This window comes from Rutilus rutilus, assembly GCF_951802725.1.
Source record: "Rutilus rutilus genome assembly, chromosome: 7".
Taxonomy (NCBI): Eukaryota; Metazoa; Chordata; class Actinopteri; order Cypriniformes; family Leuciscidae; genus Rutilus; species Rutilus rutilus.
The window spans coordinates 25,032,589-25,052,002 of NC_140221.1; the positions used below are offsets into that span (position 1 = coordinate 25,032,589).

At 37.4% G+C, this 19,414-nt stretch overlaps 1 protein-coding gene across 7 annotated transcripts in view; it reads right to left on the bottom strand.

Moving 5' to 3' along the window:
* sptbn2 (spectrin, beta, non-erythrocytic 2) overlaps positions 1–19,414 on the bottom strand; it is an 89,958-nt gene that overhangs the window by 26,512 nt on the left and 44,032 nt on the right. For all 7 annotated transcript variants that reach the window (XM_084414342.1, XM_084414343.1, XM_084414345.1 and 4 more), the window contains 5 exons: positions 3,587–3,738; positions 3,274–3,447; positions 1,329–1,420; positions 1,128–1,208; positions 143–258 (listed from right to left, as the gene is read on the bottom strand). In XM_084414342.1, coding sequence (XP_084270468.1) covers positions 143–258; positions 1,128–1,208; positions 1,329–1,420; positions 3,274–3,447; positions 3,587–3,738 — 615 coding nt within the window. The remainder of the gene's footprint in view (positions 1–142; positions 259–1,127; positions 1,209–1,328; positions 1,421–3,273; positions 3,448–3,586; positions 3,739–19,414) is intronic.

The following is a 19,414-nucleotide window of genomic DNA, read 5'->3' on the forward strand; positions in this document are numbered from 1 at the left end:
GTCTGGACACCTTCCACCCAAAGGTTCTGTGTGTATCTCAGAGTATATTGTTTTTGTTGAGTGTCTGTGGGTAGATGTGTCTTTACTATCTGGTTAAAAATGATGCATGCATTTGCTATTTATGCACATATCTGAATCTCACCCTCTGGATCCAGTAGCTTGGTAAGACCCAGCTCCTTCTCAGCCACATTAAAGGCATTCTGGAGGTTATAGTGGGCATTAGAACGCTTAAGATTATCAAAGTCAATCAAGTCTGACCTAAAAATGAGAAAGAAAGAAAGAAAGAAAGAAGAAAATCAACAGGAATGTTATTTTGAGGCGGTAAAACTCTTTGCCAAGAGGACATTTCAGTTTGTCACTAAGAACACTGCAGTACACTTCTCCAACAAAAGAGGGAAGCACTCCATCACTGTAAGGGATTTTCTTTCCTTATTTAGGTCAACTTAATTCAACGTTTCCTTTTTTATGTTATGCTGCATGAAAAAAAATTGCAGAAAGAACAAAAGCTGCTGGGCGACAGTTGAGAGGAAGAGAGCAAAAATGAGGGGATGGTGGGACTGATACAGCAAGAGATCCTACGTGGCCCAATTAGTTTATGATGAAATTATTTCACAGGAAGACGAAATAGGAATCTCACCTCAAATATACAAATCATACAATGTACAGTAAATACAGCTGGGACCAAAACTTTGAGAGCACATGCTTCCATTTTGCATGTTTTTTTGTTTGTTTTTACTTAATAAATATATTTTCATTACAATTTATGAGCATAACAAAAAAAGTGAAAAGCTGGATTAACATAACTAACTTGTCTTTACACATTTACACATCTCAGAATTCACTGAGTAAAATTTAAGAGTAAAATTATTCCTTCAACTTATTGATGTATTCATCTATACACACTTTTACAGAACAAAGTTAAAGTTCCAGAATGCCGTTGGAGGCCCCTGCAGACCTCTCTGTATGTGTGGGAACATACTGAAGAATGAAGGGCCGTGAAGAGCATGAGCACATGCTACTATGTGGAAATTGCAGTCATACCAAAGCCTGTCATGTGTTTGAGAACAAAGGCCATGTACCGGTGTACTTTAATGTTAGTTTGTGTGTTTGTGAGCTCAGATCGATACCTGTGTTTGTGCACTATAGCATTGAACGCTAGACCGTCTCTCCAGCTGGTAGTGAAGTTGTGGACATTGACATTCGGGTACCTGAAAGGAGAGTAGCTTTCATTAGTACAGAACCAGAACTAGTGTGTGTTAAAAAAATATATATATTGGAAGCATCATTCAGTCATCGATTCACTTCATTTCTTTCTCTTCCTCTCTTACCCTGCAGTCTTCATCTGACACCACAGCAGCAGAGCATCTTTGGCGGATTTCTTCTCCTTGTTGTCCTCCGTCTCAACGCTAATGTCTTGGATCTGTTCAAACAAGTGAGACGTAAAACATTTAACTGTGTAAACTTCTTATCTTTACCTCTCAGTTTAGATTTTAGGTTTGGGTGAGTTTTTAACCATTTTTTAGTAGACTCCTGTCAACATAGATGCTGTTTTTTTGTTTTGTTTATGTTCTGTAAGTTATTGTTTAGTTCAGTTTTGTATACACTACTACCTGAATGTTTGGGAGTAAATTAAGTTGTAGAATGTGGTTGTCATATAAATAACCAAACACTGTGTGCACTAAACATGATTTAGGACATGACACTCAGAAGAGCAGTGACAGTTGTATTTAGCTGTTGTGTGTTCATGGCCTTTAAGTTATTTAACACAAAAAAAAAAACAGTAAAAAATTTATTTCTGTGATTGCAAAGCTGAATTTTCAGCATTATTACTCCAGTCTTCAGTGTCACATGATACTTCAGATATCATTGTAATAGTCAAGTCAAGTCAAGTCATCTTCATTTATATAGCGCTTTTAACAGTGTAGATTGTTTCAAAGCAGCTTTAGAGATAAACGTATAATTTAAGGTAACAGAGATTGTGTTGGCTTTATAGCGGTTCTTTAATGAAGTTATTTTCCAGCTGAAGTTAGTTTTGACTGATTCGCTTCCGTCGTAACAATCATTTGTTATTAAATTAGGGGCCGCCAAGACAACACCATTCTCTCTACACAGACTTTAAACGCGAACCTGTGATAAACGCTGATGGCGTTCACATGAGCATTAAGAATTGGTTCTATAGTTATGTGCGTTTGAATATATGTGCGCAGGTTTGTAATTCCCTACAAACCAATCCTAAACAAAGTACTGGTCTTTCCTTATAAATTTTGATACAGAATTTTATTTTATTTTATCACTTCGGGGTAGGTACGCGAAATGAATTTTCCCGACAACGCTTTATCTGTAGAGTGGGAAAGGGATCCTCCATAGGGAGAGACAAATATGTAGATTTGGAGCTCAAGAAACATTTCTTATTACTATTCATGTTGAAAACAGCTGTGCTGTTTAATATCTTTGTGGAAACGTTTAATGTTGTTTTTGTTTTGTTTTTCAGAATGAATATAAATTCAAAAGAACAGGATTTATTTTTAAATAGTTTTTTTTGTAACAATATCAAAGTCATTACTGTCATTACTTTTGACCAATTCAATGCATCTTTGCTTAATAAAAGTAATCATTTATAAAAAAAATTAAAAAAGTAATCTAGATCCATTCCAGAGTATATCCGTACAATAATTTATAATCTGCTTCAGTTCAGCCAGCAAAAAAAGGAAAAGGAAAAATGATTTTCAATATCTTGTTTTCACTTTTCAGCAACATAATAAAACACAAATCAGTAACATCTTCACAAAATAATCAGAAGTAGTGATGAAACGCAGTAAGCAGTCTGGATCACTGGGCTTTGATAATTAGCTTATTTCAATAAAAAGAATATTGAGCTGATTTTAAAAAAAGGACAGGCAAATTAAAAAAAGGGGCAATGAAGTGGCATTAAAATATGTTAATTATTATTCAATATGAATAGATGACACTGATAAAGCCATTTGAAAGACAAACAAAAAGAACTGGGTTAAAAGAAGACAAAAGATCACAATAATGACAATCACACACAAACCTTTTTTTTTGGCTGTGTGTCTGAGTCAAATTCCAAAGTCAGGACTATATTTAACATTGTGAGATTCCCTACACAACCGTAATTAGTGCACCAAAACAATTTACATAATTTAGTTAAAAACAGGTGTTCCCATTTTATCAATGACGGGTGAGAGATGCTGTATCAACTGACTCACAGGCTTAGACACACACCCAAGTCTAGCCGAAGCCACATCATCCTACCTGGAAGCGGAGGATTATAGTCCAGATGAGTCCAAGTGTGAGGCGGTGGTTTCCGTCGACTATGTCGTGAGAACCCATATTCTCCAGATGAACCTTTTGTTCCTTTAGGAACTGCAGAGCCTTGTCAACATTCTCCAGACAGTGGATGCGCATACGGCCCTTGGTTGGCTTTGGCTGAGAGAGAGAGAGAGAACAAGAAATTAAATTAATGAAATAAAAGTGTATGGATATTCACAGCAATGAAGTGTTTGAAACTGACAGATGAATATGACAAGAAAAACAGGTTTAGAGGGAGGGATGGATGGATGCTGACCAGTTGTTCACTGGAGAGAACCTCCAGCAGTCGGATAAGCATGCGTCCATCGCGGAGGTCAGTGTAGAGGTCACCGATTCTGCAGGTCACACGGCCCAGGTGAGAGTTCACCCATTTAGTGAAAGTCTTCTTTTGCACTGCCTCTCTCTCATCTGGAAAAAAAAAAAAAAAAAAAAAAAAAGTTGTTAAAAAAAAAACATTCACTCTGGTACACCAAAGCCCCTGCACACACACAATCATTTGGAACAATCATAAACCACAGAGACTGCGAATGCATTTCAAAAATTATCCCAAAAATACACATATTGCTAAAAAAAACATTAGGTCACTAATTTAAAGGCAGAAAAACAAGACTCCATAAATTTTACTGCAACAAGCCATGTCAGGACCTGCATTTTACAACTGTGCATAAAATGAACATTCAAGAATGACGTGCAGACCGAGGACTGACTGTAACTCTAAACTCTATTAAAGCAACTCAATTACTGCAGCATGCTGACAGCTTGACTGATGGCTGCCCACATTAATCAGAGCAGACCTCACTCACAGCCAGCCAATTATGTGATGGAAGGGGCGGGACTCAACCGCACAGAGCACTGTGACGAGATAAAGCATCCTCATTTTTTTTTGTTTCTCTGCCCATAATCAGAATTTAAAAAATGACACCGCCAGACAGATGGAAAGAGACCAGAAACAAGAATGCCTGATATGACTGCAGACAGATAAGTGTCCACTAAGAGTGCAGTATTAGTGTCACAGGAACTTGTGTGAAAGCATATGGGGCTGGTCAGTAAGAGGCTCAACCCACTGCTGTCATCTGATTGACCTTTACAGAGGAACAACAAGCTGTTTATCACAAACACTACTACAACTACAAGCTCCCCCTCACTACCGCGTATATTCAGAAAGACCGAGCGAGAGCTGCATGTTGTGTCGTATGCGCTAATATGACAAGATAATTCCTGTAACAAGTTTAAATGAAGCATGGTAATTTAATTGCTGATAAGAAAATGTCATGAGCACAAAACGCCTCAGTCATTAAACAAACACTCTCCCTGTAAACACTGAAAATAAGCACACAAAATAATGCAAGAGCAAATAAGCAGTGAGAGGCAACACAAGGTCAGCCTCAGAGCCATCTGGTCACAGATCTTCTCTCGTGCACACGCACACGCACACACACACACACACACACACACAGTCTTCCATTAGGGCTGAGCTTGTTATTTCACAGGGAATTGGATCACACTGTAACACACAGAAACACCTGTACATGTACGACTGAAAACCACACAGTGATTGACTTCTGTGCTGCTAAAAAGGTAGTTGAATAGTAAAGGACACCACATCTGAAAAGCCAGTGTGTGCGCGTCTGTAGAGGCCTGATCATGGTTTGAAACCCATTACAGAATAAAACGCACTTCACAGACGGTAAAACCTTGAAGGCTGTCTCTTATCCCCGATTAAATTCTCATGTCTTTTTATCTTAACACTCTTTCTCAGTCAAAATTATCAATGAAACTCTTTTCTACAGCTTCTTTCAGACATTGCTTATATCTCTAAAGCCCGGAACACACCAAACTGACGCCAAAGAACTAGCGCTGATGAAAGATGACTGTGTTGTCACCTCGCGTCGCCTGCGTCGGGGGAAAAAAGCAGCACTTGAACACATCGAGAGAACTACAGGCGGCTGTCAGTGTCAGCTAGAATACGCGTTCTGCGCCTGCGTGTAAATGAGACAACTGTCTATTTCAGCAGATATTTTCATCTATATTCGTCATTCAAAACACCGACGCTGCTGGCTGCAGATACACAAACCATAAACAAAGCAGTACATGCTTACCATTTTGAATATCAATCCTGCTAAACGCTTTCTTTATTCCACTCCGCTCATGTTAATATTGAAATATTCGCCAAGGAACACTCAGGTAAGATGACGTAACATTAGAACAGCCTTCTATCTCTACCGTTTTGACTTCTTTGCTCGCTGTTTTGCTATTATTCTCGTGCACTGACTCGTTCACTAAGCTGAACAGCCAATCAGAGTACTCTCTCTCACCGACGGCCCGACGGCGATTCAACATGTCGAATCGGCCGAAGAAAAGCCGACGAGGAACAATTTCAGCCAACTGTGCGGAACCGTGTGGAACACGCTGAGAAAACTTAGACGGCCGACACACAAAAACTACCCGACGGCCGACTTGGTGTGTCCCGGGCTTAACAGTGGGACAATCACATACACACAGAGCCTAGAAACCTTGGATAAGATGAGCTTCCTTGCGCACACACACACATACAGGACAGGCACATGTGAACCTCACAAAAACATGTCCAGGTCACAGAATTCAGGTCACGGGGGGGGGCCTAGTTCTAAAACTAATTTCTAAATTTCTAATTTCTAAATTAGTTTTTTTAAACAAGTCTTAATTGAATCTACATTTGGATTTCTTTACAAAATGTAGAATTTTAATATAAAATATTTATAATAATATTATACAATAAATAATATTATACTTTGAGATAGATGTGATGGACAAGATTAGTAAAGAAAAAAAAAAAACTAACATGCTAGTCTCAGAGTAACATGTAATTTATTTATGCCGCGAAATAAACCGCAATAATTCCGTAAAATAAGTATAACTACACAAAAAGCATTTCGAACATCTCCAGCACATTTTTTAATTACCCAAAAATCAAACATATTTCATAAAATGTGTTGGTTTTGACAGACATTTATGCACAACTAACACATTGTGATTCTAACATTCCTGATTTGAATATTTTCAACAATTTTCTATTCTTGACAGACCTTTTTTTTCTCATAAATGAGTAATCCAAATTGACTCTCATATGCTGATGAAATTATTATATTATAAACTTGACAGTGATCAAACTACATTTTATAAAAAATAAAAAAAATCACATATCTTCTCGGTTGTTTAAAAGATTAAAGCAATTATCAAAGCTTGATAAAATGTTTAATTTTTTTATAAAATATGATAAATGTTTACATAATTTGTTACATTGAACTATCCCTTGGCATATACTGTGTGTGTGTATATACATATAAAATATGTAAATGTAATATGTAAATATAATACATTATATGTATAATGTATTATATATTATATATTATTATGTAATAATCAATATGTAATATGTATATATTATACGAAATGTATATATATACACTGTAAGTTTGATCATATCAGTGTAGGCAAAAAGGACCAAACCCTGTTCTCTATTCTAAATTAATTTTATATATATATATATATATATATATATATATATATATATATATGTGACCAGTCACGGAAAGTAGGGACACAAGTCGGTTCTGGGGCATTTTGAGTTATTCGCATATTCTGAAAGTGTAGTATTCAAGCTTTCCAACGATGTGTAACACATGGAAATCTGATAATATTTGGAGAAGTTGTGGTCATTTGAAGGTAGGCACTCAAAAAAACTGAAATGGTAGAAATCTGCTTCTAAAGATTGGCAAGTTCTCACCCTTCTGGGAATGACAATAGGGCTCATTTACATCTCATTTAGATAAGTCATACCCCCTGTAAAGCTCCCCCGTCTCCCCCTCCCCCCTGAATGTACCAATTCTACAAATTCTCTAAATAAAACATCTCCAGTTAACTGGCAGAGCATTCATTTCGTTCGTTTTTTAAATAAGATACTAGCGCTGAAATGTGTTTTTTTTTTATCAAGTGATCAAAGTGCTCGTTGCCGCTGCTATCAGTGGCGCAGATACAGTGTTTACTCGTGTGGCTCGCGCACACACTGCATTGTCTTCACTCGACGCGCGCTTCAATCCGTTGCGTTGCGGATACTCTCTATTCGTTCTGTTGAAATAACAAAATAATTCAAACGTTTGCGTGTCCCTGCTTGATATACAACCACTGATGAACATAATCGTTTTGATGAGAGAAAAAAACCTATACGAGAAAAAAAAAAAAAAACCTATACAAGGGCGGATTCGAACTCTCAACCTCTGACACGGCTGGCGAAAGCTCTACCACTGTACCATTCATATACACGTTAATTCTATAGGCGGATCTATGTATTGGCACTGACAACATGTATTAGGCTACATCTCATTAAACGACAAATTAAACCCCATGTAACCTACTATTTAAATCGATTGCTGGACATCGTAATATTATTGGCGTCCATCTTCATTGAATTTTGAAATCAGATAGAGCCGGCCAGAGCGCTGCATAATAAGTAGCCACGCCGGCTTATTCAGTATGGAAATACGCACCGACAATGACACGCCCCTACTGCGTGCTAGAATCTCCGAAAAACAAGCCGATTTCAACATCAAAATGTACGCTTTTAAATATACCAATACTGCTACCTCAAACATGGAGAGGCTTCTTCGTGATCTCAACTAACAGATTCTGCAAAAAAACGAAAATCACCCATTTTGAAAAAAAAAAACGCTTTTCTCATTTTGCTCGAAAGTTGTGCTGCCGACTTGTGTCCCTGGTTTCCGTGACGGGTCACATATATATATATATATATATAAGAATTTAGAATAGAGAACAGGGTTTGGTCCTTTTGCTTACACTGATATGATCAAACTCTCGCCAACAAACTCCACACACCAGCTGAGGAAACCTGTTCTGCTGGTCACCAGCGGTGAGAGGAGGGGCGATGCTTTCAAGCACACAAATACGCTCATATGCACACATAATGGCAGAAAACACTCCGCTTTACTGGTTTAGGTGCAGAGACCTGAACTAGCCTTAGTAGGGCCTGACTTTGATTATATGCTTAGATAATTTCACCCTCTGGCCAGTTTGTTGCAATGTCTTCTATTACTATGCAAAAACATGAGGCTCATGTTGCAGCATATTTGGAGCTTTTCCTTGTTAGGAATTGCTGGCCGCTCATAAGTGGATGAAAAACACATTATACACCTGGATATAGTGTACAGTTTTTGACATTGATGTTTTAATTACATATGAAAATCTATTCAAATATTAAAAATGTGTGCGATCAAATATTTGAATGGAATTTTGTGATATAACTGCCAGTAGTAACTCACACACCCACACATGCTACATGAGGTGTTCAAGTGCATTGTGCTTTGAAAGTATAAATATTTAGCTTTTACCAAATAAAAGGAATTTGTGTGTTGACCAAACAGGCCCAAAATTGCAGTGAAGGGTCAGTGTGTGTGCGCTATCAGAGTCGTAGAGTTCTGGTACTTCAGCCTTGATCTGTTTAGAAACGAGGAGACCTTGAGAATTCCACACCAAGGAGGAGGAGGAGGACACAGACACAGACACATATACACACACACACACACACACACACAGGAAGCAGAAGGGAGTCCGAGGACTCTGACCTGCTTTACAATGCAAATAGGAATAAGAGGGTACAGCAGTCATTTGACCATTAAGATGGACGGTCAATATGAACAGATTATCAGTACATACCTGCCTGCTATTCAAAACGATTTACACACACCCATCTGTCTGCTGCCACTTCCACATCGATAGTTCACATAGTTACAGCATACACATATGACCTACATTACACAATGAACAAGGAAGAGGTAATAAGACTTGATCTAAGAGTCCATGGCTGTTCTTCAATACATTGCAAACTTCTTCTGTTTCACTGCTACTTTTTTAAAGAAGTTTCTCAGTCCACAAGGTTTTGAAGAGGCTTTCAGGACTAAGAGATGCGTGACTGATGATCTGTGTCCCTCGTCTGGAGCAGCTAACAGCCATTGATGATCATGAAGCATTTCACTTCATGTTTCCTGAAGTCCTGATTAAGAGCTTTTAATCTTTTTTTAGACTTTAAGGGACAGCTGATGTTATAATGAAATATAAAGTGGCACTTCACGCTAAAAAGGTTGTTGACTTGATATACTAGGTAAATATTTTTTTATTTAATATTTGTGTAAAACAGGGAAAAAATAGTTTTTACAATGTAAATGTTTCTTGTAAATGTCAACAGCTGATCTTCACTGCCGACTAATCCATCAATTACAGATTAACCTGAAAACACACACACACACACACACACACGACGAGGATCTCTAAAGCTGCATCTTCATGAGCTTCCAGTGAACAAATGGGTGGGAAAGCACAAATGTGCTGACTGGCAGACAGGAAGCCCATTGACCAATAGAGCCACTCCACACAAGCTTTGCATACATCTACCAAGCCTTCAGAACAGAGTCACACAACACACAGTCAAGAAAAGGGCGTTTACAACACCCACAAAGAGATCTAATGAGAGCCAAAAATAACTGATGTGAGAGAGATGTATAAGCATGTGATGTGTGTGAATGTAAATGATATCTGTGTGAGTTGTCGGCACGTGCACATTACCACTACATCTAGACACAGAGTATTGGGGCGTCCATTTCTGGTCTGAACTACAGTAAACAGCTTTTAACCAGATCACAGAACACACACACATACAACATCACTAGTGTACAGACAACACAGCTCAGTTCTCATTATTGCATTGATGTCACTGATGCTGATGTTAATCTCAGCCAAACCTTTCTAGCACAAGAACGTCACATGAGCCTGTACTTCGATTTCATTGCTAACAAACACAATGAGCTCATATTCATTAACTTGCATGGCATTATTCCCAGTAAAGTGTTACCATAGAAACATAAAAGTAACTTCAATTTGAAAAGTCTGTGGACATTAACAGTGTCCTTTAAAGGTTAATGTCTAGCTGGTAGAGCTGCACAATTCTGGCACGATTTTTTTGTGTAAAATAGAGATTGCGATTCTCCCACGATTCTGAAGAAAAAAAAACATCAGACAACTAAACAAAATAACATACAAACTAGAGGTTCTGACAAAATATTCATTGCTTTAGTCTATTTAAAGTTTCATTTAAAAAAAAAATATATATATATATAATGGACTGGGGTCTCATTCATAAAGACTTGCTTCATTATTGGATGAATCCGTGTTTGTGAATAAATCTTTAAAATGAATGATTCAATGACAACAAACACTCACTTGCGCCACCTCCTGGCGTAACGATAAGAAATACAATACATACAAGTGTCAAAATACTTTCAAAAGATGATTTACAGTTTATACCCAAACTATAAACTTTTATCCCAGTACACTTTTATCCCCAGTTATTTAAATGTTTGTAACACATAAATAACGATAATGTGTGTGAAAACACTGCTGTTTCATACTGTAAATTTACATGGCAGCTGCTCTCTCCGGATCAGCGGCAGCGTAAACGCAGATCTGACAGTTCTGGAGCGATGATCGTACTTTCTAAGGGTTAACCTAACGTCTAGTCCTACAAACTAAAGTCCCTAAAGTCTTTGGTTTAAACAGTTCCACATCGCAAGTGTCAGCATAATGTGAGCAGCACGTTTTGTCGCTGCCCATATCAATGAATTGTATGCCTCGCATTAACGGATATGGAGTCAATATAATGCCACATATATTTGCAAAATTATTAAGTATTGCAAAAGAAAATAAAGTATTGAGAGAGAAAAAACAAGTTAAAGTATTGTAAAAAATAAAGATATAATTAATTGCAAAAATCAATGACAGCTGTAAAAGAAGCTTAAGAACTTTGATCCTATTTTATCTCTGCAACAGATATTTTCCATGGTCACACCCACTAATTCATTTGCAACGGCGCTTTTATTCTGCGTTTCAGTCAAAAGAGTTCAATATACCGTTTTCCCTTTCACTTTGTGGCATTGTTTCGACTCAGGCCTGGCCACGCCTCCCTTACTAGCATAAAATGTGCATGGTTTTGTTTTGTTAACTAGGCCTAAACAAGCGGGTAATCCATCGACCGGAAGTTGAAGCCGGCCGCGTGCTGCCATCTTGTAGCAGAACTTCACCTGCTGTTAGCATTCCATTGACTCCCATTCATTTTGGCGTCACTTTGACAGCGAATAACTTTACATCTGAGGCGTTTAAAGACTCCATTTGTCCATTATTTATTTCTAAAGAAACACGACAATGTATAAAGGGCTCCATTACCATGTTACATTATGGCCCCGTAGAAACAGTTTTTGTAAAAATAGGCTAACGATTGCGTCATAGCCACTCGACTCTCTGTCGCACAGTAGAGAAATTACCGTACAGACAGGAGGAGAAGCTCGTATTAACTTAATATGGCGTACTGGCGTTACATTTTAAAATAAAAACTATACAAAATAATTAATCAGAATACTTACTCCTGCTCACTCACGCCAAAGAACTCTTTGCTGAAGCTCGCCGTCTCTGCAAGATTAACGTTTGCTGTCTGCGCGCACAGCTACTAGAATATTTACATCTGTCAGACAGGTTGCTCACGTCATTAAGCTTAGTTTGAGTCGGTTTGAGTCTGCGCGTCAGGAAAGGAAGTGCTAAAAAAAAAAATTCGCAAAAAACGGGCTTCACTTGTCTCAATTGAGTTCCAATGAGATGGCTCTGTCCATTTCTTTTACTGTCTATGGGCCTAAATGTGTTTCAGGACACTTGCCAAGACGGGCATTTTGATGTTTTTTTTTTTTTTTTTTTTGAATGTCCGTTCAAGTGCAAGTAGACAAGAAAGAGAACTCAATTCAGTGAGTCATTTAGTTCATTCATCAGACTGATTCAAAACTATTTCTATCTATAAGATTTATTAAAAGGTGCTTTTTTCACGTTTATACTTTGATTTTTGAACCTTTGGTTTTGTTTCCAAAGCATTGACACATCTCTTGCATCTATCTGCCATGAATGTACTGCAAATGTTCTAAAAGTCAATTTCTGCTGAAGGTGAACAGTAATGAGAAATACATTTCCTCTGCTTGCAGTGCATCAGTCAAAATGAGTGAGAACACACACAAACACAGTTTTACTGGATCATATTCAAATCAATGGTAGTTCAAGTCTGCCATTTTGTATGGCTGTGTTCCTATCGGCAGCAAACCGCATCACATAGTTGAACCGTACACCAGACCACATCTTTAAGGCAGACTTCTGCATAGTTTGCAGGTGTGAACGAGTTTGGAAAACAGCATTCACATCATTCAAATAAACTTAATTCTGAGATCAAATAACCTGGGTTACCCTAAAAGAACCAGAACACAAGAGTCATTTGTGAATTACACTACACTGGTCAAATTTGTTTTTGTGTGAAGCCCACCAGGAAAACTTATTAGAAAGATGCATTGTCTTGCCATTGGTTTCCTGGTGCAGGAAACACAGGAAGATACCCAAGTCTAAATCAGATATTTCTGTGAGTGTGTAAGAATTATGACAGGTACTCCACACTACAACAGACATACATACATGTATCAACTCTCTGGCCTGAAGCACAAACTTAAATACAATGAAATACAAGGAATGTGCACAGAAACCTTTCAGTTACCAAACAGTTTCTATTATCTCATCTTATCTGCACATGATTTCTATGTGGGATGTTTTCTGTCCTGGGTGACACCTGAGACACACTCCTAAATTCTACATGTATTTCTGTGAATCTATAACATGTCAGCAAATTCCACAGTAGGCGGTTGGTCGTGTTGTGACAGGGCTGCTTTCCCGAGGTGATGTTCAGGAGAAACAGAGCGAGAGACAGGCCAAGAGAGTGAGAGAGAGAGAGACAGCACAGCCACATGCTTGCTGACATGATGGAGTCAAAACTTAACAGAAACCTCTGATGGGGAGTTAAAGTGTCAAATGTGAATACTGGACAATAAACTTCCCTAATCCTCCTCTTGCAATCTTCCTCTTTCATCATCACATGGAAAAGTCCTTATATTAAGTTGCTGGGTGTTTCTCCACTTGTGATCCTTCTGTCTTGTGATCCAAATCTTGTGGTAAATGACACTTGTTTTGAGCATGTCTGTGTAGCACAAACCGTTCTGTACTACACTACTATACGCAGTTCAGGTATGTCTAAAAGCTGATGTATGTGTGTGAGTCTGAAGTTTTTCCTGCAATGACTAGTGCAATGCTGACAGCACACTGACAGAGGTATTCAAATGTGTACACAACATGTTTATCTGCAAACACACACATGCACATCTCTACACCCTTCTCTTCAAGATCACTGTGCAAACAATAACTGGAATGCATTAGCTCTGATGTTCTGAAGATAAACTCTTAAACTCATGTTTTCATGCTGAGATATCATCTCACATTGTATTTGCACTGGAAGCAACCAACTTACGGCCGTCTACACGAAGTGTCAAAGCTACACACTATGTTCTCCTGTGATCCACATCTGTCATACAGATGCATTGTGGTAGCTGACTTCTGTTTGTTTGTTTTACACCTGATTTTCTAGCTTGAGGCTAAACTTAATTTAATTTAGTCTAAGAAATAACAATAAAATAAAAATAAGAAACAATGCTAGGTGATTTTCAACACAAATCCATTGGTATAAAACCAGCAGTCTATGAAGATGATGAATTTTCATGCAATTTCTAATTCAACTTTCACTACTGTTTAAAAGTGTGGGGTCAGCGAAATTATATATATATTTTTTAAAGAAGTCTCTTATGCTCACCAAGGCTGCATTTATTTGATCAAAAATACATTAAAACTAGGGGTGTACCGAAATTCCGGCCGCCGAAAATGACATTTTCGGTTTTTGGCCAAAAAGAAAAAAGGCACCCTCTTGTTCACTGATCTGCTTACATGCTCTCTGATAATAATAGCTTTGTAGGACTATACTTTATTCTGTCAAAAAATAAATCTGTTAAATCTGATTCTGTTGCATAGAACTGAATGAAGAAAAATATATTGATATTTATATTTAATATTATTTTAATATAGGGCTATTTTGTGTAACATTTTTGTCACTTTAAATAAGAGTGGTTATTTTATCATATTGGCTTGTAGTTTTTTTTTTTTTTTTCAGATTCAGTAAAATTATTGCATTTAATTTAAAAGTTTAATAATAATAAAAATAAAAAACGGCCAAGTGTTTTTCGGCCAAGTGTATCCAGAATTTCGGTTTTGGCCCAGAATTTTCATTTCACTGCATCCCTAATTAAAAATATTATTACACTTGAATAACTGTTTTCCATTTTAAAATATTCTAAAACGTAATTTATTCCAGGGATGGCAAAACAGAATTTTCAGCAGACATTACTCCAGTCTTCAATGTCACATGATCCTTCAGAAATCATCATCATCATTATTATTATTAGCAATTTTGAAACCATTTGTTGGTATTTGATATTTTTGAGGAAACCGTGATAAAAATTATCAGGAATTTGTTTGTAATTAATTTCATTACAACAATGTAAAAGTCATTGCTGTCACTTTTGAAATCATGATAAACAACCATGAATGAATAATAGGAATTCAGGTAATAGAACAATAGATTGTACAATAACAGACTTTTAAAAAACGAACTTGCTGGGTGTAACAAACCAAACACACAGAACACACACACACGGTAGCAGTGGTGTAATTGCTGCTGTCTAGCTGCTGTTTGGGCGTGCTGCAAGGAGCTGTATATTCTATGCTTTCATCTCTCTCTCCTGTCATTATTTTTAACCCCTACATCATCCGGCCCTTTTTCTTCTGCTTGTGTTCCTGCCCACTTTTCCCATCTCTGATCACTAATAATCACTACAATAGCAACTATTGCTGTTCTCATGGTTAAGGATTACCCAAGCAGACACGAGATGCCATAACCTTCGTCACTGGAGGTAAACGAGCCCTGTGACAGTTTGACAGCCCATTCCTGAGCAATAAAGAAGCTTCTACACTGCAATGTGTGATGCAAACCAGTTTCAAAGGGAGAGTTCACTCAAAATGAAAGTTCAGTCACAATTTGCTCACCCTTTTGTGAGCATAACAGCCCATGGACACTGTATGCTGTCACTGTATGGAATAGAGCAGGTCAGAAGTTCTTCAAAACATCATCTTCTGTGTTACACGGAAGAAAGTCATACAGGTTTGGAACATGCGTTAAGTAAATGATGACACAACTGCCTTTTTCGGATGAACTTTAAATCACAGAGGTGTGTCCTGTAATCACCTGATGGGTACATGCATTGATGAGACAGAAACATCTTACTGCAGTGACTACTTCCTCGAAACAATAAGTTTCGTCTGTCACAGTTCTTCACATATTCATGTGCAGAAACTCACTGTGGGTCAGTTAAAATGAAAAACCACTTAAAAAAACGGTTTCAATGTATTGCCTTAACTTATAAAACATTGATAATGACCTTTTTGTTTGACAAAACCGTATTTTTTTTCTTAACTGAACTACAACATTCAATGCATATTCAAAAATGTACGTTTCTACTAAAACTGGCACAAAACGCTTGTTTGTGCATCAATTACCACACCAAAGAACAGACCTGTTTATAGCGGCCTGTTACAGCAAAGAGAACCAAGTACTTATTACTGCACACACACACGCACAATAGTAACTAAATGACTGAGAAAGAAAGAAGACACACACCTCTAATGGCTATAACTAAGAGGGATTTTCCACCTGTGAAGGCATCTTAAATAGAAACCTGACATCTTCATGTTTCCTCCCTGACATCAGCCTTGCTGCAATGCTTTTATTCAGCAATGTTAATAAGATGTTTCCTAAATGTGTAATTCTAGGCTCTCAAAGGAATTCAGCTTATATGTAGGTACACTGAGGGGAAAATATCTTGCACAACCCCATTCTTACAAATGCATGCACACAGAGGTGAAAATGATGGGCTCAGTTATTTGAGATGTCTGGAGAATGTAAGTGACACTGGAGGATGGAGAACAGAACAGTGACATCTTGTTCTGAGTGTATCCTGTTAAGACACTCAAAATGATATTTTTATCCAAATTTGACTACATAAAAAAAATAAAAAATAAAATACTCCTTTAAGAGCTTTTACTGTGTTTAGTTTGTTTAAATCAGTTATAAGGAGATGGTGTATTTGGGGCATGACTCTCTTATGTCTGTTCAGCAATTATATGAATTCAGTCTCAGTTCTATTAACACTCCAGGGGTGAGATGATGGTGTGCTTGTGCTTTTGTCTATTTCTGATATTGCAAATGCACCATAAAGTAAAGCTCAACACAAATACAAAGTATCAATTTAGTCTTAATGAATTATTTCAGTACACTTATGCACAAAAATCACACGAAAGCAACGTTGACTTACTATAGAACATGAATGTAATATGTTCCATAAGTCAACAGAAAACGAATGCAATGGACCTCAATTTAGTCAACAGAAAGTACCTAACCTACCATCTACAATGACTACAGCTGCTGACTGTACTGCTGACACATTTAAAACTAAAATGTTTTTTTCTTCTAAAAAAAACCTCAGTACTGAAGAATTGATTTCACCATAACACAGAGTCTGAATTTTGTGTTTGTGTAAAAATGACAGTTTAACACAAACTTAAGAAAGAGGAACTCAAGATACATGACCGCAGAGGCGCGCACACTTCTGGAGTCATACTACACTGTTTATTCTCTGTGTTTTAGAGTACCAGAGCTGAGAAGTATGTGATTTATGTTGCATCTGCTGCGTCAAACTGAACATGCATAAACTAGCCCAAAAAATCTCAGTAGCATGTTGTTGAAGAGCCACTAGTTCTGCTGTGGGCACAAACACTTACTTCACTGAAGTGCAGATGTACCGGTCTGAGCCAAACTTTCTTATGGCAGAGCGTGCTTTACTATACAGTTCAACTATTATTACCCTATTTGACATGCAGTAGAGGACTAAACGGAACAATATTTTATTTGTTAAAAATGCTGACTTAAACTTACACTTTCTGGTTAAAACTAGCCTATTTCTTCCAACAAAAACCATGCTAATAAAAAAAGGCTTTTTGCTTCATTTTGTTAGGCGTCGTGTTGAGCTGTAGGATCTTTCTGCTTTGAACAATGCATTGACATTTTTCACATATTTAAGATCATGTGTAATGTGGTTTGGCAAGACAAATTACACACACTTCCTGCAAATTAAAACGCATCCTCTAAACCCAAGTAAATATCTCATGTTTTTATTGGGCTTTGAGAAAGTGTGCTTAACTTAAGTTGTTAAAGTTTCTTCACACAATAAAATAAGCCTTCATTGGCCTTACTCTGTATTGCTATTGGCTGAGGAGAGCATTTATATTTAGTATGTAAACAAAACCCATCCAAGTCCATATATTCATGTATAATTGCTCAACATACACTGCCATTTACATGCACACACAGCAGAGTAAGGACATCTGGATTGTGGAAAACTCATCACTGTGACTTTCCCAAGAGCAGAACAGTACACAAGTACGAAGAGTAAAATAAGATGAGAGGGACAGTGCAAGGGTCTGGGACACTTCACTCAAAAATGAATATTCTGTCATAATTGACTCACCCACATGTGGTACTAAACCTGTATGACTTTCTTCCACAGAACACAACAGATACTATTCTGAACAATGTTTTTTAAAACAATTTTTGTCCATACAATGAAAGTCAGTGAAGTATAAAACAACACTGAACAACGCTTAAGCCAGGAACACACTACATGATGCAGAGTCTAAAGATTCTAGTCTTAGAATTTAAGAACCAGCTGTTGCCACTTGCCAGTCGTCCTCACAAAATAAATAAGCGAAAGTCACTTCAGAAGGAGGCGAGCATTAATAAACTTGCTAAACTGTGACATGCTCATCTTCCGAAAACATTAACAACTGACTACGGCAGCTGGTCTAGTCTAAAAATGTGCAGTTCTATAGGCAGTTGGGTCTGTTCGAGGTTGGATCACGTTCTCACCACAAACAAACTGCTCCTCTTCAAGGAGGTCTTGGTACACTTGTTTGGTCCGCTTTTGGTGCGCACCCGAGTGTGATTGCTGCATTCACAACTGTCCAAACGAACCGCACCAAGGGGGACAACAAACCTAGTACGATTCAACAGAACTAAATGAGGCAGGTGTGAAAGCACCCTAAGAATCCGCTCAAAAGCACTCAAAATTAGGGCTGGGTATTGACACAAATTTCACAATTCGATTCGATTTTGATTCCGATTTGATTCGATTCAACATTGATTATTTTGGATATCAGATACAATACATGGCAAATTTTCTCAAGGAAAACAAATCTCTTAACTAATGCTGTAAACTATGGGAGTCAGTTGTAGCCTACTAGGCTTCATTAGCCTACTATAATATTGAAGGTAAAAATTAACTGATTTGTATACAAACATTTAAATTACACTTTTTTTTATAATAATAAAGTTATATGAAATATAAACATTTAAATGGTGGCTGTCATAAAAACCTGCCAGATTTATTCAAACAAGCATTAAAAATGTAAGAACATTAAAAATTATAATGAATATGTAATATGGTGTATATATTTAGCAAAATGCTGCTCTCTAGAGTTAATTTTTCTAGCTGACTAACGAGTTTATGGTCACTGGATATGGTTTTTCTGAGGTAAATGTGACGTTACATGACATTGTTTACAAGCTGATTTACTGACGTCTTTCCACCGTTGAAACATTTGATTGAGCGATTCCATGTCACATGATACGGAGTAAGTCGATAAGTTGTACCTTTTAACACACTTTCAGATGCTCATTCATGTTTATTTTGCGCTGTAACTGGTATTATTAAGGGGGAAGAGAAGATCATGTGCTGCTTCTCTTGAGCTGAGCTGAGCCAGAGCGATCTCACACCACAGCGCCAAAACAGTATTTATGTTTTAGAATTTTCGTAAGAAAATGGACGTAATTTGAAATCCGAGACTTGTTTCAGTCCACTACACAAAACACTTAACGATTGTTGAGTCATGATGGGACATTCTGCCAAACTTAACTATGCGAGATCTTGTAAAGAAACAAACATGAATGTCAACAGACAGCTGC